At 42.0% G+C, this 23,211-nt stretch overlaps 2 protein-coding genes across 13 annotated transcripts in view; both read right to left on the bottom strand.

The window, feature by feature from the left end:
- The window catches only part of LOC131696656 (EH domain-binding protein 1-like protein 1), a 59,348-nt gene extending 49,283 nt beyond the window's left edge, over positions 1 to 10,065 (bottom strand). For 9 of the 12 annotated variants that reach the window (XM_059012076.1, XM_059012083.1, XM_059012084.1 and 6 more), the window contains exon 1: positions 9,338 to 10,065. In XM_059012076.1, the coding sequence (XP_058868059.1) occupies positions 9,338 to 9,441 (104 nt within the window). In that variant the 5' untranslated portion in view covers positions 9,442 to 10,065. The remainder of the gene's footprint in view (positions 1 to 9,337) is intronic. The other 3 variants (XM_059012086.1, XM_059012085.1, XM_059012087.1) reach the window with 2 other exon arrangements.
- Positions 10,066 to 17,417: 7,352 nt separating this feature from the next.
- On the bottom strand, positions 17,418 to 22,842 carry LOC117967746 (leucine repeat adapter protein 25-like). Its single transcript, XM_059012075.1, has 2 exons — positions 20,838 to 22,842; positions 17,418 to 18,708 (listed from the first exon to the last, which is right to left on the bottom strand). Exons 1-2 carry the CDS (start codon positions 21,096 to 21,098, stop codon positions 18,445 to 18,447), a joined length of 525 nt encoding a protein of 174 aa, XP_058868058.1. The 5' UTR covers positions 21,099 to 22,842; the 3' UTR covers positions 17,418 to 18,444.
- Positions 22,843 to 23,211: the final 369 nt, after the last annotated feature.

Genomic DNA, 23,211 nt, shown 5'->3' with positions numbered 1-23,211 from the left:
AGCCTCACAGCCTCCCTCACAGCCAATACTTTTATCTGGACTGTATGTCTGCGGCAGGCCTAGAACTGAACAGCAGCTCCTGAACTTAGGTGAAGCCCCTTATCACTGACTTATCAACAGCAGTGTGGAGTAGTGGTTAGGGCTCTGGACTCTTGACCGGAGGGTCGTGGGTTCAATCCCAGGTGGGGGGATACTGCTGCTGTACCCTTGAGCAAGGTACTTTACCTAGATTGCTCCACTAAAAACCCAACTGTATAAATGGTAATTGTATGTAAAAATAATGTGATATCTTGTAACAATTGTAAGTTGCCCTGGATAAGGGTGTCTGCCAAGAAATTAATAATATAACCACATTTTATTGGTTATTTGGACCCCAAAACAACACATGCTGCTCCTGTCACACTAAGGCTCCATTACTTCCTTTTGACGTGCGACAGCATATTTGTTTTCACTGGCCGAGTATTCTAATACAAAAGACTAACTTTTTCCTGAGCTGTGCCCAGGATTAAGATCAAGGAGGCAAGCTGGATCCTACTGCTGCACTGTACAGGACTGTAGACTCACTGATTTGCTGTGATGTTTTTCTTCCCAATTTCAAAAGGCCAATTTAGCTCCCTCACCGCAGCAATTCTGTCCTCCAATCCCCAAGCCAGTCGCCTCTTTACACCCAGGAGCTCCACAGCGGATGTGAGCTACCGCCCCCTGGAGGACAAAGACATGCCCTGACTGTATGACTCACCCTGCACACCACGCGGTCGTGCCTTTAACAGGGGACTGTGGGACCCCTGTGCTCCCGACTGTACGACTCGCCTCAATCCTAAAATTCTAGGTGATGCAAAACTTTTGGCCATAGCTGTACAGTACCTTTCAACTCTGTTAAAGGAGTTTCAAATGACTTCTTAGCTCTTTTTCTATTGCAATCATTCAGTATGAGTTGTTCTCATTGCGATGACTCAATGGGAGGCTGCTGGTCGAAATGAACACACTCTCTCTGCCAGTCCAGCCTCTTATCTCATCTCTCCAGCTCTGCTGCTGATGCCTATGGCTGCCACACCCTTCAACCTTTCACTCTGAGCCGTCGCCATGGCGATCAATAGGGCTGACAGGGAACCAGGGCAACAGGGCGTACTAGGCCGGGTTTACTGTCAAACGTGGTTTTAAAAAATATTACTTTTCCCATAGTTACCTCAAAAGCCCCTGTTGAAAATTGTATTCTTGTCAAATATTGTGACACCAAAAAATAAAAGTAAATCTTTTTTTTTTATTTTCTTTGTGTGTACATTTTTGTTTTGCTTCTCTGAGTCACAACATACATGGAGGCCTGTACACTAAACTTAAGAGACGACTGTTTATAAACACTGTCTTAGGTTAAAAAAAAAAAAAACTGCTTTGAAAAATGAGAATAAACTTCTTTTATCCCTCTCTAAAAGAGCTGAAAACCGGTTTCATGATCTGCAAACTTGATTTAATTCAAATGGACTTGAGTCACAGAAAGCCTGTGTGCCTGCAGCTCAGCCTCCCCTGGGGAATGACAACAAACTGCAGCCTAGCAGAGTCATCCACATACATGTGAGGGTCCTGATGGGCTACCTGTACGACGAATAATAAGAACCATTTACTGATGGACTATTTTGGAAAAGACCAACATTTAGTTAGGGAGGGTATACATTCATACCAACTATAAAACACCCTCTTCCTCATTCAAGAGCGACTCGGTGAACTACAGTGAGCTGTGCTGCTGTGCTTTTTGTATAACGATACAAACGATACACACCCCTATCGCGATACGATATATAAAGTCTAGAAAGGATCAAGAGCAATCATTTCTGATGCAAGGGGATGACCTTATAAAGTTAACCAGAAGAAATCTGCACAGCAAATTAGCAGCTTTTCCCATGGTTATACTCTGCATTTACCATAGTTTAGCATGTTTGGTTTTTTTTTTAAATATACTTTACAATGCTCGCCTTTGCTTTCACTGTGCTTTCTTACACTTCGCTATGCTTCTAATGGAAAATCTTTATGAGGGACGCTCTGGTTGCACAGGGGTTAATGAAAGTTGGTAAGAAATCTAATCAGTTGTTTTTTTTTTCCCACAGTTTTCCACAGCAGGAACAAAGCCACAGGATTAGCCTGCTAGCGCTGCTTTATTTCGGTAGGAAACGCGAGCAATCTAGTGCAGCATACAAGTATTGACTGGTTGAATGAAGCCTCCATGTGAACTAAACTGTGGTCTGGTGCCTCATCACACAGTGCTTCATCACAAAATAATGAACCAGAGACAAACTCCTCCCTCTACACAAACATCTATCAATCAATCAATCTTTATTTTATATAGCGCCTTTCATAGTGGACCACCATCACAAAGCGCTTTACAAGATACAGTAAAAAACAATGCATAATACATTAAATACACTGAAAAACAATGCATAATGCATTAAATACAGTGAAAAACAATGCATAATGCATTAAATACAAGGCTAGGATGTAGCTCTTGGGTGGCTGCACGGTGAGTCTGCATTGTGAAAAAAAGCGGTCGGCTAACGGCAGACGCTTCGGAGGACAGCGTGTGTTCATCTTCACCCCTCCCGAGTCAGCGCGGGGGTGGTAGCGGTGAGCTGAGCCTAAAATAATTGCACACTACTAAATTTAAAAAATCAGCTAATAACAGACATCAGAAATCAATCTGCACCATCCTCTCTCAATAACATCACAGCAATCGCATCTTTAGCAACTCTTCTTAATAATCAGTCCAATATTGTCCAGTTAAAATATTAAAAATACACATGGGATTAATAGCTAGTATTACTATTTGTAGAATAATAAATATAGTACCTCTCTCTGTCACTCACACACACACACTCTTTTTTGAAAACAGCAAAAAGACAACCCAATGAAAATTATTATCAGCAGTATCCTAATAGGCATGTGAGTAAGTAACGATGATAAATGCTGTTTTATAATCAAGTTACGTTGCTCCAGGATGTTGTGATGTGGTGTGAGGTTATTATATTGCAACACCTCATGACACCCTGTTGTATCATAATTCTTAAATATTTACTTGTGCGTGCAGGAATCATGCGAGCACTGTTAAACCAATGCATATTTTCTGTAATGAATGCATTGGTACCAATATGTGTGCATTTTCAATAATTGATCAGAGGCTACAAATGATAGTGTGATGATAATAAATATCTTAAATGAATTGTGACTTTCTTTCCCCCTTTTTAGTAGATCTTCCTCTCTCACGCACTCTTTTTCTGGGTTTGCTTTTTGGCTTTTTATGATAAAGCCAAACCACTGTTCTCACTTATAGCAGAGGGATGAATTAAAATATTTTTCTGCATGTCAGCGACATCATCCCCCGCCCCGTCTGTACATTATAAATGAAAAGCATCAGTAAGATCCATTTGAGTGGATGAGTTTGACATGCAGATATACAGATGCCTTCATGAACCCCCAGATTATGCTACTCTATATATATATATATATATATATATATATATATATATATATATATATATATATATATATATATATATATATATATATATATATATATATATATATATATATATATATATATATATATATATATATATATAACAAATGAGAATGAGGCTGTGTGGTCCAGTGGTTAAAGAAACGGGCTTGTAACCAGGAGGTCCCCGGTTCAAATCCCACCTCAGCCACTGACTCATTGTGTGACCCTGAGCAAGTCACTTAACCTCCTTGTGCTCTGTCTTTCGGGCGAGACGTAGTTGTAAGTGACTCTGCAGCTGATGCATAGTTCACACACCCTCGTCTCTGTAAGTTGCCTTGGATAAAGGAGTCTGCTAAATAAACAAATAATAATAATAATAATATTGTGACAGGATGGCTTGGTGGGCAACATCACCAGACTAGGAAATAGACACACAACAGTACTGTGGGGTGAGTCACCAATGCACTCGCATTTATTAAACAAATAACCACAAATAACAAAACATGAACACACCAACGAAAACACACAAACATGAACACAAACATGAACACACAAACATGAACACACATACATAGACACACAAACATGAACACACATACATAGACACACAAACATGAACACACAAACATGAACACACAAACAAAAAAGCCACGCTAGCCAAACAAACAAATACAACACGAAAAATAAAACAAACATCGTCTGGAATGCAGCCAGCCGGGTGGCAGTTGTTTATCTTGCTTTGTGACGGATCTCTCTCACTCTCGCGTTCCTCTTAATTCCTGCAGCGCTCAGCTGCTACACTTTTTAACCAATCTGAAGACGGACGCATTGTGCACGTGTTCTCTTTGGCAGGGAAGATAATTGCCTGCTTCCTCTGCCAACCCAAAACCACAACAACAATAATACAAAATACATTTTAATAACAAATAAACATAGGAGCGGGCCTACCCCATCACAGAACATCATGTAGATCTTTTATTTAACATCATGAAATCAAAGAAACTAAAAAATCGCAAAAGTCTACCGGAAGCCATAATAGTAGTACAGTATTTCATATTAGATTTCGAAATGTCATATTTTAAAATTTGACCGTTTTTTTTGTTATGTGTGTAGAAAACTACAAGGCGAGTGTGTAATTCACTATGTTAACGTAACATTATTCCGCACATTTCATTCGACTTTATGAAGCAAAATGAGTTAATTCTATTGGGGGATGCAAAACTTTTGGCCACAGCTGTAGTGTTTGTGCTTCTCTTTTCAAGCTGAAAGCTTCCTCCTGTAGGAACAAGCCCCCCCCCCCAGGACTTTCTTTTTTTTTGTTTGTGTCACAAGATCTGCACTACACTCCTAACCTAAAATTACCTCCCTCTTATTTGATGAGCCAGCCTTTCACAGGCCTAGTGACAGCTCCATGTGTGTGTCCCTGCCTCCCTGCCTCCCTGCCTCCCTGCCTCTCCTCACACCTCAATAGATCTGTTCTGGATTACATATCAAGAATCGGGGTCGAGCAGTAGCAGACTAAATAGCTCTGCCCTGAACTAGTAACTGAGAGAAAAGGAACGTTACATACAAAACCTCTCCCAAAAGCACAGCAGAGTGTAGTAATGGTACAGCATGGTAAAGCATGGGACAGCATAGGTACGCATTGTAAAGCATAGAGAGGTACAGTAAAGATAGTAAAAAGCATGGCAAACTGTGGTGAGCTATGCATATAGTATGACACTGGGAAAAGCATGGGGGTAAAACTGGGAAATGACCGTGGGAAGCTTTTAGAAGGGTTTTAACATCACTTCGGAAGAGAGTGGACAGAAACAACGAGCCTGTGAGTAACACCAACCCCTCGCCACGGCTGTAATCACAGCTCTCAGTGTGACGGCCATGACGGGTACCAACAGCACACAATTAGAATTAGCATCGACATGCTTCATCACAATGTCAGAGTCCCCAAAACTGAAAGTGTAAGATACAGATACACAGACAGACAGAAACCCCCTATCATCCCCACAGTACTCGTAATAACTCAAACTAAATCATGTTAATACCAGGTTTCACCACAATCAGATAAGCGGTTCTCCAGATAGGCCTATATGCAGAATGTGTGAAGTATGGCAAGCGAGTGGATTTCATCTGCAGTGGGGGATAAAAACAGATAAGTGACACACAGACAGACTCCATGTCCACAAATTTTCTGATAAACTCAATAACTAGAGCTAGAGAAGGTGCCATCCCAATGGGACCAGTGATTCTCTATGTATAGTAGATACGCTATATAGATCAGGCGCAGATTAGGAACTGAAAGAAACGCTTTGATATCAAGAGAGACTGGACAAAAAGAGCGACGAAAAGTGCAGAACATAGGAGAGGAGGCCGTTCAGCCCAGCAAGGCTCGTCCTTTCATTATTATTTGTTTATTTAGCAGACGCCTTTACCCAAGGCGACTCACAGGATGTGTGAACTATGCATCAGCTGCAGAGTCACTTACAACTACGTCTCACCCGAAAGACGGAGCACAAGGAGGTTAAGTGACTTGCTCAGGGTCACACAATGAGTCAGTGGCTGAGGTGGGATTTGAACCGGGGACCTCCTAGTTACAAGCCCTTTTCTTTAACCACTGGACCACACAGCCTCCTTCATAGCACCCCATTCACCGGGCTAGGGGGACCTCGTTTACCAGGACAGACTCGCTGTGTTTTTAATGTCCCCAGTGTTGCAGACACTTCTCCTGGGAGGCTGTTCTGTTCATAACTATTTAAAAGGGTTTCCTCCCTTCTGTTCTAAGCTTACTTCCATCGATGTCCTCACATCCGAATCTCTGTGCTAAGTTTAAATGTCTAGTCACAGAAAGAGCAGGGATTGGTGCTCAGAGGAGAGCCAAAGAATTGTTTTCCTACAAGGACTCAGACTCCCAGAAGCACCTCCCGTGTGCCAGCTGTGTTAACAAAATAAGAAACATTACAAACGAGAGGAGGCCATTCGGCCCATCTTGCTCGTTTGGTTGTTAGTAGCTTATTGATCCCAGAATCTCATCAAGCAGCTTCTTGAAGGATCCCAGAGTGTTGGTCCAGACTCCCACAATTCTCTGTGTAAAAAAGTGCCTCCTATTTTCTGTTTTGAATGCCCCTTTACCTAATCTCCATTTGTGACCCCTGGTCCTTGTTTCTTTTTTCAGGTCGAAAAAGTCCCCTGGGTCGACACTGTCAATACCTTTTAGAATTTTGAATGCTTGAATCAGATCGCCGCATAGTCTTATTCGTTCAAGACTGAATAGATTCAATTCTTTCAGCCTGTCTTTTAAACCCGGAATAATTCTGGTTGCTCTTCTTTGCACTAGTTCTAGAGCAGCAATATCCTAGCTGAGGTCTTACTAATGCATTGTTTTAACATTACTTCCCTTGATTTAAATGCAACTATTATTTTTTTATTATTATTATTTATTTCTTAACAGACGCCCTTATCCAGGGCAACTTACAATTGTTACAAGATATCACATTATTTTTACATACAATTACATTATTTTTTACACATTATTTTTACATACAATTACCCATTTATACAGTTGGGTTTTTACTGGAGCAATCTAGGTAAAGTACCTTGCTCAAGGGTACAGCAGCAGTGTCCCCAAGTTAAATACTTTAGAGTGTATTTAATCAACCTATAACCAGATATTAAGCACTAAAGGGTGAAGCATGATTAGAGCATTTTACAGCACTGGGGACTCCCGCTGAACTGCACCAATGATCTAGCCAAGGTTATCCTGACAAAACATTATGGAATCCACACAGAGTCACCAGTGGTGTGAAATGCTCTAAAAATCAAGCAGTGGTCAGTCTGTATCCTGGATTGCATTAACCAGCTATCTGTGGTTTTCCTTGAAATACAACTAAAAGCACGTCTGATGCAATCCAGGGGGTCCCTGGTGTTGTAAAATGCTCTAATGTGGTTTAAGAGGGTATTGGTTAATTAAGTACCAAACAAAAAAATCTGCTTGTCTCACGGGGCGCCACGCCAGTAGGGGCCGCTGCAGAGCGGTGAGGAGAAACAGTCCCTGCTGGTTTTGCCTCCCTCACCCAGCGCCAGAGTCAATGCTCCCTGTGGAATCCCCAGTGAAGAACTTCACACAGCCAGGAACCTGCGCTCCCCTGACTGTATGACTCCCTCAATCTGTACCTTTACATACTGAAACAGAACCCCCAGCTCTGCCTCAATCTGTACCCCTCTATACTGTAACAGAGCCCCCAACTCTCCCTCAATCTGTATTATACTGTAACAGAGCCCCCAACTCTCCCTCAATCTGTACCCCTCTATACTGTAACAGAGCCCCCGACTCTCCCTCAATCTGTACCCCTCTATACTGTAACAGAGCCCCCGACTCTCCCTCGATCTGTACCCCTCTATACTGTAACAGAGCCCCCGACTCTCCCTCGATCTGTACCCCTCTATATAGTAACAGAGCCCCCGACTCTCCCTCGATCTGTACCCCTCTATACTGTAACAGAGCCCCCGACTCTCCCTCGATCTGTACCTCTCTATATAGTAACAGAGCCCGCGTCTCTCCCTCGATCTGTACCCCTCTATACTGTAACAGAGCCCCCGACTCTCCCTCGATCTGTACCCCTCTATACTGTAACAGAGCCCCCGACTCTCCCTCGATCTGTACCCCTCTATACTGTAACAGAGCCCCTGTCTCTCCCTCAATCTGTACCTCTCTATACTGTATCATAGGAACTTCCCTAAATACTAGACCATCCGATCATCAACAACATGTTTGGAAGTTCCCTATATTTCCCACCCTTCTCTCTTACATCAGTTTATATTGCACAGCCAAAATAAATAATCAGAGACTAAAATAAGTTTGAAGAAAACATTGCTTTGTGTTTCTTTTTTACAAGTTGTATAAGATGTATATTACACGGTCTAGTGTGTGATATTAAATGACACATGTAGTGTCTGCTACTGTATGTCTTGGGCTTAAATCCAAGACAGGCATGGAGACTGAACTGCTCCCTCCCTCACCCCCTAAGAGAAAGGGTGCTCCCTCCAGCCCAGGGCAGGCTTGAGGCATGGAGACTGAACTGTTCCCTCCCTCGCCCCCTAAGAGAAAGGGTGCTCCCTCCAGTGCAGGGCAGGCTTGAGGCATGGAGACTGAACTTTTCCCTCCCTCGCCCCCTAAGAGAAAGGGTGCTCCCTCCAGTCCAGGGCAGGTTTGAGGCATGGAGACTGAACTACACCCTCCCTCACCCCCTAAGAGAAAGGGTGCTCCCTCCAGTCCAGGGCAGGCTTGAGGCACGGAGACTGAACTGCTCCCTCCCTCCCTCCCTCACCCCCTCCAGTTCAGGGCAGGCATGAATATATGCTTTTTCTACATTAATAATAATAAACACTGCTGTACCAACACAATATGAGCTCCGGTTCTGTTGAAATTATTAAAAATGCATTTTAATCTGCACGACTTTTAACCTGCTCCAGAATGCTACGAAGGTGGCAACTGTGCCAGCGCAATGCGGAAATGGTTCAGCTTGTCAATATAAATACTAATAACAATACTTTTGTTTAATACAGTAACATCACACGAATCAGATAAACAGATAAACAGCCAAACCCCGCCCTAACTACACCCTGTGTTAGCAATATCAGAACTTCCTTAAGAAACACCACAACGACACGAGTCTGGCCTCCTAAACCAAAAACACAGCTAAGGGTACAGACAGTATAGTTACGCCCTCTAGCAGACAACGAACAAAGCTGTTGCTGACTGAAGGAGCGAAGTACCTTTGTATAATAATAATAATAATAACAATAATAATAATAATAATAATAATATACCGGTGTTATGAAAACTAAAAATTAACTTACCACTTTTTTGTACACTCTACCACCAGTTCTTGGTAGGACGCCACGAACTGAAACTTAGATGCTCGCTTTCCAACTCGCTGAAGTCTTTTCCAAACCGAAGTCATTTTAAAAAAATATATATATATTATTATTACTATTATCTAATTGACTTTTTCAGGAACATTAATTTTCTGTTAATAAAAAATAATTAAAAAATAAAAACTTTTTTTTCCTCCCCTCCAAGTATTGACGCCGCGTTCATGTTAATGCAATGAGTTGATGGAAAAATAAACCTTTTTTTTTTTTTTTTAAAAGCACTTGTTGAGTTCTTTTGAAGCCGCCGAGGAGGTTGTGGTCCACCTTGATCCCTCCATATCAACACCTGCACGAAGAAATCCAGCTGCAAACACTTTTTTTTTTTAGAATAAGAGGAACCATGGAAAAATCAAAGGCACCTTAAATGCTAGTGCCACTAAAAAAATATCTGTCCTCGACGTGGTCACAGAGCAAGGGCGGCGAGATTAGCAAACTATTCCCCTGTGTTCTGTGCTGGTAGGATTTCTGCAAATTACAAACTGCAACAGGGCACCGCGGCTCGCCATAAAGCTGTCAGATGAGTGTCCCCGAAAGGGTTAACCAGAAGACGAAGAGGGTGCCCATGTCTCCGCCCCTCCCGTTCACAGATTTGATTATCTTTGCTTGTAATTTTTGTGTTCGTCTTGTTACAGCAAGCAAGAGGAAGTTCTTGTGAGTACACAATTCGAGCCAACAATGTGAAGTGTCTCTGTGACAGAGCGCTGCACCGCCCAGAGAGAGAGAGAGAGAGAGAGAGAGAGAGAGAGAGAGAGAGAGAGAGAGAGAGAGAGAGAGAGAGAGAATATAATATACTGCTCCTGAGACTTAGTTCTTTGTGAAAACTAAACTCTGAGCGGCCTGCAAACTAACTCCTACTCCGACTGCCTGACATCATTCAAATCCGGAGCTACCGTGACTCGACATACACAACAGTCATCCATAATTTAAAACATTATTATGACGACACAGTTTAACAAGACTTCTAATCCAGTTCAGAGTTTAAAATAAGTTGTTCGTAAAGAATGGTAAATTCATAGTAATATCATTTTATTATTATTATTATTATTATTATTATTATTATTATTATTATTATTATTATTAGATAAAGTTTGATAAAGACCTAAGGATGGCATGCTAATGCTTCTTCTGTTAATACCCTCCCATTTTATATTTGTATAATTGTGTCTGATTAATTAATTTTCTTAGCTACTGTACCTGCTTATTAATGGTCTGCTGTGTACTGCCTGGTATAATATATACATCCATTTTAAATACAATGTCAAAATGCTCGGTCATTCTGTAATATACAAAAGATGCATCTCCATGGTGTCAGTTTCAGTCACAATGGGCTAGACAGCAGATTGGAGCTGCTGATGTTTCAGAATGGCTCTATGGTGCTATTGCAAGGGTCGTCAGTGCTGTGTAGCACTTACAAACACACTGGCCCTCCCTTCCTGAACCTTTAACTGCAGTTCAGAGTGGAACTCATACTCTCTCAAATGACTGAGAAAGAGGAACTGCAACTGGTGTGGATTTGTAGATCGCAACAGTATCTATTCAGGGATACCAAGATCCGTAGTGGGAATACATCTGTATTATAAGGGTCTAACAGAGGCTCTTGTGGGCTGCATTCAGAGTCTAGCTGCACGAACAGCATGCATTTCACGTGGAGAGTGGGGAGCAGTGCCGAGTTTGCGAATACTACAAGTTGATCTGAAACTTCCCTTTAAGAAGCCGCCGCCCCTAGGTTTACAGGAAATGATGTATGGTGCTTGTCAGTCTAAAAGCAGCACACAGCTGCACATTTGCACAGTACTTTATAAATCAACTTCATTGTCAAACTCGGGGTTTAAAAGATATATAAACAGGATTGCTGTTTTTCAATGTTTATTTTTCAGGGGCTACAGACTGTAAACCACTCAGCTTTCAGAGTGTTTGACTGGGGCCCTTCGTTGGAACCCCATGGACCCTGTTAATCATACAACAGGTTTCAGCACTTTTCCGACCAGCTGAGCGGACGACGCGCTGCGGTTGTATTTGAAATATTTGCATTTAAAAAACAAATGAAGGACCAAAAGATTTTAATCACAATAAGAGTAAAGCGGATGTGAACTACTGCCCCCTGGAGGACAAGGACAAGGGCTCACCAGATACCTGGCCAGTAGGAGCCACTGTAGTGCGGTGAGGAGAAACAGTCCCTGTTTTTGCCTCCCTTACTGAACACAAGAATGCGACACTACCTCTGGAATCAAAGATTTGAAACTATCTGAATATAAACTAAGCTGTTATATATATATATATATATATATATATATATATATATATATATATATATATATATATATATATATATAGCTGAGTGCATAACTGCCCTAAACCTGTAAAGACATTGTCTTTTCAATACAGCGAATGTCTTTCAGAGTTTACATGGCCCCTTCAAGTTTGTCCCAAGCCTGTTTCACAATGGAGAGAGCAGTGCTTTCACCCTGCATTGTGTGTGCTCCAAAGTCTAGAGTTCAGCCTGAGTCAGCTCTATTAAGAATGATAATGCGCTGAACTTAATTTTAGGAAACAACAGCAGCGATTTGCTGATATTTCATTATAGAACTACCATGGAATGTAGTTGCTGAAATCGCCACAGTCTTATTTTGTGCTCTTTGAATAGTCACTGAGTCACTGAGCAGGCAGTGACAGGAATAGCCAGCCCTGCCCAGAATGTCACCATCGCACAGGAAACTGTATACTGTACTTGAGCTAATAAATACAGAGCTGCACCTCAACAGGGTACTGTCTCTTCAACGAGAGGCAGATAGAGGGCTAGCCTGGGGATCGGTTACCCTGTTTACCCCACTCGGACTCCTCGCTCACTCAATACCTAGGGTACATCAATATTAATACAACATACAGGAGACTGCACCCTGGAGGGGAGGGGAGGGGAGGGGAGGGGAGGGGAGGGGAGGAGGGGAGGGGAGGGGAGGGGGGGAAGTGAACAGAATTATCTCTTTTGGCAACTCTACTTCAGTTTATAGCATTAGTATGATAAAGAACACAGAAATAGAAGTCAATTTGAAAATAAGAACTCATTAAAACTTGAGTTGGATAATATACAGATATGGCCAAAAGTTTTGTGTCACCAAATAGAATTAACTGATTTTGCTTCATGTAGTCGAATGAACACCTGCTGAATAATGTTACGTTAAGATATTGAATTAGATACTGCTTTGTAGTATCCCATAGTCTTAAGGAAAAACTGACAACAATTGAAAAACGTGACATTTCGAAATGTAACATGAAATACTGTACTACTATTATGGCTTCCGGTAGACTTTTGTGATACCATTTTGTAGTTTCTTTGATAACATGTTGTTAAATAAAAGATCTAAATTATGTTCATATAGTTTTTTATTTTATTTTATTTTATTAATTATGTCTCATTCCTAAAACTGTAGGCGATGCAAAACTTTTGGCCAGAGCTGTATAATCTACTCCATGCACTTCTGACTTACGATTTAATTTCTTAAATGCTGGAGTCCCATTCTCTTGAGGTCTCAGTTTGGCAGTTTCTCCTGAGTTCGGAAGCTGTTCATAGGCACTTGTAACCAAGTCTTTATGGAAGAGCGAGCCAGCGCCATCTAGTGCTGTGCCACTTTGGATCAAGTTACCTTTTGCTTTGCTGGTAATACACTAGCTGTGCACTAGATAGTGCTGGCGCTTACTGATATATGAACACTGATCTAGCCTACATTATGTAGGGCAGCCGACTAGAACTGAAGAGAGGGGGGGAGGCTGACAGAGTTGAAAGGTCACATTGTCACATGATTTGAATGGAATGAGAAAGGCTGTTCAGTCTCCAGAAAAGCTCCAAGCAGCAATAAGCCAGGTACAGGCAGGGATGGAGAAACATGATATGAAGGCAATACGAGAGCAACAGAAACCAGAACCACTCAGAATGATTGCAGACTCCATTAAATAGTCATTGTTAAAAGTAATGACGTACTCTTTAATGTTCAAGTATTAAACTTGCCTGTGTGTGTGTGTGTGTGTCTGCTGGTCTGTCTCTGTCTTTAGGTGTGTTTATAATTAAACATTAGCAAAGTGTTTAAGGTTTTAACAGTTATAAAAAGTATACATGTCAAACATATTCATGTTGATTGTTAGTGTTTACATAGCCAGTCAGTGTAGAGTGGAGCTCGTTTATTCAAGGTTCGAATCCTTGTACACAAATAACATACTGCAGTATTTATAGAAACTGCAAGAGAGAAGTTTTTAAGAGCCAGTGAGAGGTGAGTGCACTGCGTTCTTCCATGGGGAGCGCAGCGGGGAGCAGAAGGGGTGCAGGAGGGGAGGAGGGGGAGAGAGGGAGGGGGGTGAGGGGGCGGGGCTAGGGGGAGAGGGGAGGGGTTTCCTGTTCTCACAGTTTTGCCTTTGCAGGAATTTCCTGTAATTTTAAGAAAATCTGTGTGAGCCTGAGGAAGATATACTGCTTCGTGGGAACTGTCTGTCTGTCTGTCTGTGACTCTCTCTCTTTGTCTGTATGTGTTTCTGTGCGTCTGTCTGTGTGTTCATCTGTCCATGACGCTGTATCTGTGGGTGTGTGTTTAGTGCTGTACTCACAAAAACAACGCATCAGCAATTGTGAGCCGATTGTCGCTCCCATTTCCTTCCTGTTTCTTCCATTATTAGGCGTGCCTGGTCACAGGTTTGCAAAGCACATGGAATTGAAGGGAGAGGGAGGGCGGAGGGGGGGGGGGGAGTGTTGGTGACACAGACAGTGAGGTAATGAGGAATGACTTTCAGCAGGCTTTCACATGAATTTCTGCACAACTTTAAAACAGAATCCAATTGAATGGAGAGGCCAGGGCTGGACACAAACATCAGGGTTCAAAGAACAGCGCCTTACCATCCAACTGGAGAGCCAGCTCTGAATGAGAGCTCAGTCGCGAGGAGGAGATCCACACAGAATGTAATATTGAGACTACAGCACTTCAGATCTGCTCAAAGAAACCTCATAAATTCATTGAGAAAGACTTCTAGCTGAATCGTTTGTCATTGAATTTTATTAAGTCTCTTTTAGTATTAAAGTACAGCTCTGGCCAAAGGTTTAGCATCACCCTATAGAATTGTATCTAATTTTGCTTCATAAAGTCGAATGGAAGCTGCTGAATAATGTTGCGTTCACATATTGAATTACACACCTCTTTGTAGTTTTCCATATACTTCACGAAAAACGGACAAACTGAAAAATGTGACATTTCAAAATCTAACATGAAATACTGCACTATTATCAGGGCTTCCGGTAGACTTTTGCGATATCATTTTGTAGTTTCTTGATGTTAAATAAAATATCTAAATTATGTTCATATATATTTTTTATTTTTTAATTATGTCTCAAACTTAAATTCTAAGGTGCTGCTAACTTGTGGTCACAGCTGTAAGCACTGTTGAGTAGTTATGAATAAAATACAGGACTTACACAATTTACTGTTGACAGTGCCTAAAAGTGAGCTCAGCTAATTCATGGCTTATGGAATAACGAATCTGGAGGGCTCTGAACGATGACTGCAATGCCACAGGCCGGTGTGCCGCAGGGCTGGTTATTTCAGCGTGCCAGCGGTGTGCGCTGTCCTGGGGTGATGACACAGTTAAATATAGCGAGGCCCGCTCACCCCACAGGTGCAGGGTATTTCCAGGGAGGGGAAGGGCTGAGATCAGAGGGGACAGCTGGTTGCTGCATTTAGAAAAAAACATTTGAGCTGGACAGCTTCCTGAAGTCAAGGACAGAACACTGTGGAAGAGAGAGAGAGAGAGAGAGAGAGAGAGAGAGAGAGAGAGAGAGAGAGAGAGAGAGAGAGAGAGAGAGAGAGAGAGAGAGCTGACATTCACACACACACTGAGACAGACATACTGACATGCACACACACACACATACACACACCAGGGGCAAACACTTTTTCATCAAAAGTTCCATAATGACAGCATTACAAGCCCACACGCAGACGTACCAGGTGAAACAACATGTTTATGAAACCTGTGATGTCAGAGGTTAATAGTGTTTTGACTGTTGAAAACGATATAATAAATCATGTTAAAGTCATTTTCACGTTGAGCTAGTCAGTCTTACTGACCTGTCCTGCACTTCCATTGGCTACATAGGTCTCAAATGTGCAGTTTTGAAAGAAACACATGTTATAGTATAGCACATTAAAGGAGTGTTAACCCATGCAGTTCCTCGCTTCGTATTAGGATCAATAAGATATCCCTGCCCCCCCAACGGCTGTGAGTCTTTGAGTTCTATAACTGGGATCCCCTCTATGTGATTGACAGTCCAGTTCAGGCCTCTCACTGCCTTATAAGCTGAGATATCACAGGAATGGAAAGCCAGGCCATGTGTTTATGTGAGCGCAGTGCAGAACTTGGGAATGAAACCAAAACCAACAACCACTTACTGGGAATAAAATAAACCCTGCCTCCCTTTCACACTGGAGCCTCTTAAAGGCAAAGGGTCCTTTCAAGTAAGAACATGCATTACATTATTACATTGCATTTACATCATTATTACTATTTCAGTAAAAGCCATCCCTGCCACGGCTGTAAATCCAGCGTTAGAGCCATCAGTATGGCGTGGGTGACCCTAATGTGCTGTATATCAACATCATGTGCAACGAAGCAGAACATATGAAATGCCAAAGCGAAGTATCCCGAAAAGTCATTCTCAGTGTAAATGGGACATACAGACAGACGGATGTACGGACGCCTCCATATCACAAGCATCTGATACTGTCAATAACTTCTGTGAAATCATATTTATACCAAGTTTCATTACAATTGGATGAGGACCCCTGCGCTACCCTGACTGTGTGACTCCCCCCTGCACACCCCACAGCAATGCCATTACCAGGGGAGACCCTAGGGGACCCCTGCGCTCCCCTGACTGTGTGACTCCCCCTGCACGCCACGCGGCCGTGCCTTTACCAGGGGAGACCCTCGGGGACCCCTGCGCTCCCCTGACTGTATGACTCTCCCTGCACAACACGCAGCCGTGCCTTTACCAGGGGAGACCCTCGGGGACCCCTGCGCTCCCGACTGTATCTCACCCTGCGGCCGTGCCTTTACCAGGGGAGACCCTCGGGGACCCCTGCGCTCCCGACTGTATGACTCACCCTGCAGCCGTGCCTTTACCAGGGTAGACCCTTGAGAACCTTTATTTTTAACAGCACATTCAGGGCTGTGTTGAGTTAGAACATTAGGAGAGCCAGTATAATGCTAAGACCTCTGACACAGATTCCAGTCTTCCTTTTGCCATGCAAGTCTTAGAACCAGAAAGATTTATCTGCATGTAAAACGTCCCTGACAACCTTGCTCCTCCCTCCCCTTCCCCAAGGGAGTCTGCAGCGTGTGTCCTGTATGTACTTGAACAAGGACAGCTGATCCTGCACAGTACTGCCGGTCAGGGCCAAGTGAATACACATCACCACCTGCTGGTGGAAAAGCACAATAACGCCTAAAAAAATTATTGTAGTCACTTCTTGACATTTAAAAAAGGACCACGGCTAACGCAGAACGCAGAAACCAGAAAGCGCTTCAACAGTGCAAGTCAAACCCTACACGTCACACGACCGCGCTTTTCAGATCATCCTGCTAGAAAACAGCATCAGAGGAGGGAGGGAGTGGCTTCGATAGCTGGATCTTCAAAGAATATTTCCAGCTGCAGCCTGACCAAACCCAAAGCTGTATCTCTGTAAAATGCAAACTGTGCCTGAGAAACTGTTTCTAACTGTAACTGGTTGTTTTTTTTCAAAGTTATCAATTACTGTAACTCGTTACAAATTTGTTCAAGTAACTTGTAACTGTAACAGATTCATTTTTAAATGAAACTTCCCCACACAGTGTTTCAGTGACATTTCTTTGAGCACTACGTTGTTTCAGAGATTTTATACAACATTACCAGCAGCAGCAGATCCATATCAAAAAGGACTCAATTTATTTGACCGTGAAAAAACATGTTTGGAATGATCAGACAGGAAAATTTGAAATGCATAATTAATTTATTTGGTTAAAAAACTAAAACACATGAAAAAAGACACACACACTCTAATAATAATAATAATAATAATAATAATAATACCGTGATGTGTTTAAAAGTGCAGCAGCATATAAAAGTGAAGACCCTTTATTCTCTGTTTTTACCGAAATATTCCTGGATTTTACAAAAGCCACAGGTCTGCTTCAAGCAGGTGAATCCACGATGAAATCCCATGACTTTCCATTCAGAGCATACGTTTACAGGCATGTGAAGATGAGGGAGTGGCAGTGTGATACAGGTGTGTGTGTTTAACATTATTACTGGCACAGGCTGACTGTACCAGCTGCACATGGTTTGCACTCACAGAGAATAGAGGAAGCAGGTGGAGCTGCTTTTTCGATAGTCTCAGTACTACCCCCAGGATTTACCTGGAAAGCTCAGAAATTAAATTATTTTCATCAATACTGATCAGTTTTCTTTTTTTCATTAACACTGATAAATTCCCAGATGTTACACTCAATTAAAAATAATAATAATAATAATAATAATAATAATAATAATAATAATAATAATAATAATAATAATAATAATAATAATAATATTGGGTCCTGTTTTCATTAATCCTGCTTCTCTATCCCACCTTGTTGATAATTTGCCCCTTTCTGAAAATAATCACTAGATATTTGATTCAGTGGATTGGGGTCAGTCAGAGTGGGTTGTGGCAGGATCCACTGGTCCCGAGAGCTGTGTGGGGCTGCGTGGGGCTACGTGGTGCTGCGTGGGGCTGTGTGGGAATGCGTGGGGCTGCGTGGGGCTGCGTGGGGCTGCGTTTAAAGTTCTGGTGTATGTAGAGAAGGAGAGATGAAGGCTTGGCTCTGGCCTGTAATCTGAGTCCTACAGCAGGATGTGGAAGGATCCTGGTTAACAATCCTTTGTCTGGAGTTGTGTGGCTGGGCTGGCTTCAAATTGTATAGAGCAAGGCAGGAGAGATGGATGGATGAAGGCTGGTGTCTCGTTTGGGTCTGCAGTCCTACAGAGGGATGTGGAAGGATTCCTGTATCCACTGGTCCCGGGAGTTGTGTGCGGGCTGGGGCAGGCTGAGGGGGGTCCCGGGCGGGGGGCTGAAGTCCTCGTCCTCTTCCTCGTCCTCAGAGAAGCCGTTCTCGGTGGTGAAGGAGCCCTCAGACATCAGGGAGGAGGACAGGTCCTGGAAAGCCCCCTTGTACTCCTGGACGGACTCGTACAGGGACCACAGCTGGCACAGTAGGGACATGTCCAGCTGTCTCAGACCCACCTGGCAGGGACAGAGGGACAGACAAGCATTCAGAAATCAAAACCACATTTACAGCAAGCTTGTGTCAGCGTTGAAGTTTTTTTTAGTAATAGCAAACAGATGTGATTATATATAAAAAAACGAAGAATGCACAATTTTCTCTGAAATAATTTGAAACTGACAAAAGTAACTGGCATCCGCCATTGTTTATTCCATATTTAATAGAAATCAGACATTGCTTTTGATTTTTTATTCAACATAATATTGTAAATAAGAAAACAAATGAAAATGGCATGGACAAAAATGATGGGACCGCTAACCTAATATTTTGTTGCACCTGGTAACAGGTAGTTTGGCCCACTCTTCCTGTGCGAACTGCTCCAGCTGTCTCAGGTTTGATGGGTGCCTTCTCCAGACTGCAAGTTTCAGCTCTTTCCATAGATGTTCGATAGGATTCAGATCAGGACTCATAGAAGGCCACTTCAGAATAGTCCAATGTTTTGTTCTTATCCATTCTTGGGTGCTTTTAGCTGTGTGTTTTGGGTCATTATCCTGTTGGAGGACCCATGACCTGCAACTGAGACACAGCTTTCTGACACTGGGCAGTACGTTTCGCTCCAGAATGCCTTGATAGTCTTGAGATTTCATTGTGCCCTGCACAGATTCAAGGCACCCTGTGCCAGGTGCAGCAAAGCAGCCCCAAAACATAACCGAGCCTCCTCCATGTTTCACTGTAGGTATGGTGTTCTTTTCTTTGAAAACTTCATTTTTTCATCTGTGAACATAGAGCTGATGTGACTTGCCAAAAAGCTCCAGTTTTGACTCATCTGTACAAAGGACAGTCTCCCAGAAGGATTGTGGTTTGTCAATATGCATTTTAGCAAATTCCAGTCTGGCTTTTTTATGTTTTTCTTTCAAAACTGGAGTCCTCCTGGGTCTTCTTCCATGGAGCCCACTTTCGCTCAAAAAGCGACGGATGGTGCGATCAGAAACTGACGTACCTTCACCTTGGAGTTCAGCTTGTATCTCTTTGGCAGTTATCCTTGGTTCTTTTTCTACCATTCGCACTATCCTTCTGTTCACTCTGGGGTCGATTTTCCTCTTGCGGCCGCGCCCAGGGAGGTTGGCTACAGTTCCATGGACCTTAAACTTCTTAATAATATTTGCAACTGTTGTCACAGGAACATCAAGCTGCTTGGAGATGGTCTTGTAGCCTTTACCTTTACCATGCTCGTCTATTATTTTCTTTCTGATCTCCTCAGACAACTCTCTCCTTTGCTTTCTCTGGTCCATGTTCAGTGTGGTGCACACAATGGTACCAAACAGCACAGTGACTACTTTTCTCCATTTAAATAGGCTGAATGACTGATTACAAGATTGGAGACATGTGTGATACTAATTAAAGAAACTAATTAGTTTGAAACATCACTATAATCCAATTCTTTATTATCTTTTCTAAGGGGTACAAACAAATGTGTCCAGGCCATTTTAGAATATCTTTGTAGAATAAGCAATAATTCATCTCTTCACAGCTTCTTTGCTTTATTCTAGGGCAGCAGTGTGGAGTAGTGGTTAGGGCTCTGGACTCTTGACCGGAGGGTTGTGGGTTCAATCCCCAGTGGGGGACACTGCTGTTGTACCCTTGAGCAAGGGACTTTACCTAGATTGCTCCAGTAAAAGCCCAACTGTATAAATGGGGAATTGTATGTAAAATAATGTGATATCTGTATAATGTGATATAATGTATAATGTGCTATCTTGTAACAATTGTAAGTCGCCCTGGATAAGGGCGTCTGCTAAGAAATAAATAATAATAATAATAATAATAATAATAATAATATTCTATGACATACCAAAGGCATGCAAGTATACATGATAAAATAGCTTTTAATTTCATCACTTTTCAGGAGGAATGAAGCATTATTTCAATGAGCTGTAAGGGTACCAACAAATTTGAGCACGTCTGTATATATATATATATATATATATATATATATATATATGGAAATATGTCAAATGTGACTTAGAGTATTCTCACAGACACATCCATCCACACCATCTTATTGGAAATGGATAAAGACTGCAATTGGATTTTTAAAACCACACTTCAGTATAACTACGTGTTTTAAACACGGCGTTTCGTTTCTTACCATTTCTTTTCGTAGAATGGCGAGGGCTGCGTCGAGGTTGGCCGGCTTGTCCCTGCCCAGTTTGTCGGTGCTGCTGTGCCGGGACTTGCTCAGGTCGTCCTGGATGCGAGTTTTCTTGCTGTAGACCTTCTCAATGTCGCGCCAGGAGCCGCCGCTCGAGTTCAGGATGCCGCTGAGCCCTTTGGGGAGCGGGGGGAGACCCTCAATCGAGCAAGTAGACCCGGCCGGGCCGTCCTGCGGACTGGACTGGAACCCGTTCATACTGGGCGATGGAAATACCTGAGTTCGGCTTTACAATTCTGAGACAAAAAATAGGTCTGTGTTCTCTTTAAAAAAAATAAAAAATAATAAAAAGTGTTGTGTTAAAATATTCAGCTAAAAAAAAACCTTGTGTTATTTAAAAATAGTTTCAAAATCAGATTCAATTTTTTTTTTAGCTCAAATGAATACAAACTTTTCTTTTTTCTTTTAGGAGGGCTACCCTTTACTTAATGACGTGCTTATTATTATTATTATTATTATTATTATTATTATTATTATTATTATTATTATTATTATTAGAAACAGCAAGCCGGTTGTCGGAATGTTAGAATTTCTTTTTCCAAATTTAGCAAGCAGAAAAGGACTTAAACAAGGTTTATATTTTAAATATAACCATGATAAATACAGGTTTGCACAGCAAACTATTAAATAAACAAGTATAAATATATTGTTGTTTTTAATTTTAAATAGCAATTTTAAACGGCTTGCAAAGAACACAACCCGATTTACAATGACTGCTGTAAAAGTATTACCATTAACGTCTTGTCTTAAAATAACGACAGAGACGTCTTACAGTTCTGTGAAAACAGTAGCATCGATTTATTTATATTTTTACCAAACTACCTGGTTACAGGCCGTGTTTTCCAAGCAGATTGCAGACGGACTAATCGTACTATAGTATACTTAAATCAGTAGCCTGTCTAATCTCCTTTGCATCAACGGAAAATCTGCAATACTCTTATACTAACAGACACACGCGAACGCAAATGCATTTGCTGAGAATTTAGCACCAGGTACAGTAATTAAGGATTATGACGCTGGTAATACAAACAATTATTTTAATAGCCTGCAGACGTGTTGTGATTTTTTAAAGGAAATTAGCAGTAGGAATCATACATCGCGGTCCGATATTTGACCGACAACTTCGACACAAAAAAACGTATTAATTTTCAAAATCCATTATTTTGTTTGCGTATTTTTAAATGTTCGCTGCGTTTTTCAGAGGTCACTAATAGACTGTAGTTTGTATTCTCGTGTCCTCAACGCGACTCCTTTTTGTACGATATTGTACAGTTGCTGTATATTTGATTCAGTTATGTATATTTTTTTTTACGCCAGCTCTGCTTAATAATTCCTCTTCCTGGTGTGTTGGATATCCAGCGGGGCTGTCGCCGCTCTCGTCCCCAGCTTCCAGCTCTGCTTCCCGGCAGCGTCCTTTCTTTGTCCCCCTCTGCAGCCAAACCCCTCCCCGGTCTCAGAGAGCTACTCCAGTCCTTCACAATAAGGGCGATCCACCTTCGTGTTAGGGACAATCAAGATGTTATTGTCTCACTCTTTAACGAACCTGCGACATCTACGACAAGGGTCTATAAATGGGAATTTTGCCTAAAAGTGAGGGCCAGAAATGAAATATTTACCTTGGAAGCTTTTTTTCCTTTATTATAACGACTACGCGACAGTTATTATTTCCTCCATGTGTATCGAATCCTATTGCTCTTACGTGTCTCTAAGAATTTGACCGAAAAAGTAGGTCTCTTCAGATATGCCCCGTGGTAGTTAAATTAAAGTTTCCGTAGCTAACATCTCGTTGTAGTGCCGTCACGTGTTGGGAAATTCATCTTACAGACCCTTGCGCTTTCTTTCATCTTAAAACCGCAATTGAAAGTAGTTAACCTGATGTTGGTTATTAGTTGAGGAAGGTAATTTTAAGACTATCCCTAAAGCCAGCTGGAAAAAAAAAGAGCAAAAGAGGATTAATACTGCAGCAGCTGTCAAGTGAAGGTAGCTACACAGACATGTGCACAGGCGTGACCGATAAACACAAGGCTGTGTCAGGAACCCCCATTCACCGAAAACGGGGCTAAATTCAAAATGAGTGGGTGACAATGACGTCATATATGAACAGTGAACAGTTTAATTAAAATTGGATAAGTGGTGTTGAAGTCATTAGGGAAGCAAACGAGGTGTCAGTCTCAGGGTATATTAAAATGACTGATTTACAGAAGTACTTCTGCTCTCAAGATATGTGAAAAAAGGCGAGTGTGACACACAGATAGACACCGCCGTACATCCCCACAATCTGCTACGCTCACAATAACTTCTGCTAAATAAT

This window comes from Acipenser ruthenus, chromosome 43, assembly GCF_902713425.1.
Source record: "Acipenser ruthenus chromosome 43, fAciRut3.2 maternal haplotype, whole genome shotgun sequence".
Classification (NCBI taxonomy): Eukaryota; Metazoa; Chordata; class Actinopteri; order Acipenseriformes; family Acipenseridae; genus Acipenser; species Acipenser ruthenus.
The sequence above is the reverse complement of the archived record's forward strand: the minus strand, read 5'-3'. Positions and strand labels throughout refer to the sequence as shown.

Excerpts from the sequence above, each read along its gene's own strand:
- LOC117967746 (XM_059012075.1), bottom strand. The coding sequence starts at position 21,098 with ATGAACGGGTTCCAGTCCAGTCCGCAGGACGGCCCGGCCGGGTCTACT. Across the intron at positions 18,709-20,837 it reads CCATTCTACGAAAAGAAATG|GTGGGTCTGAGACAGCTGGA; the intron begins GTAAGAAACGAA and ends TGTCCCTGCCAG.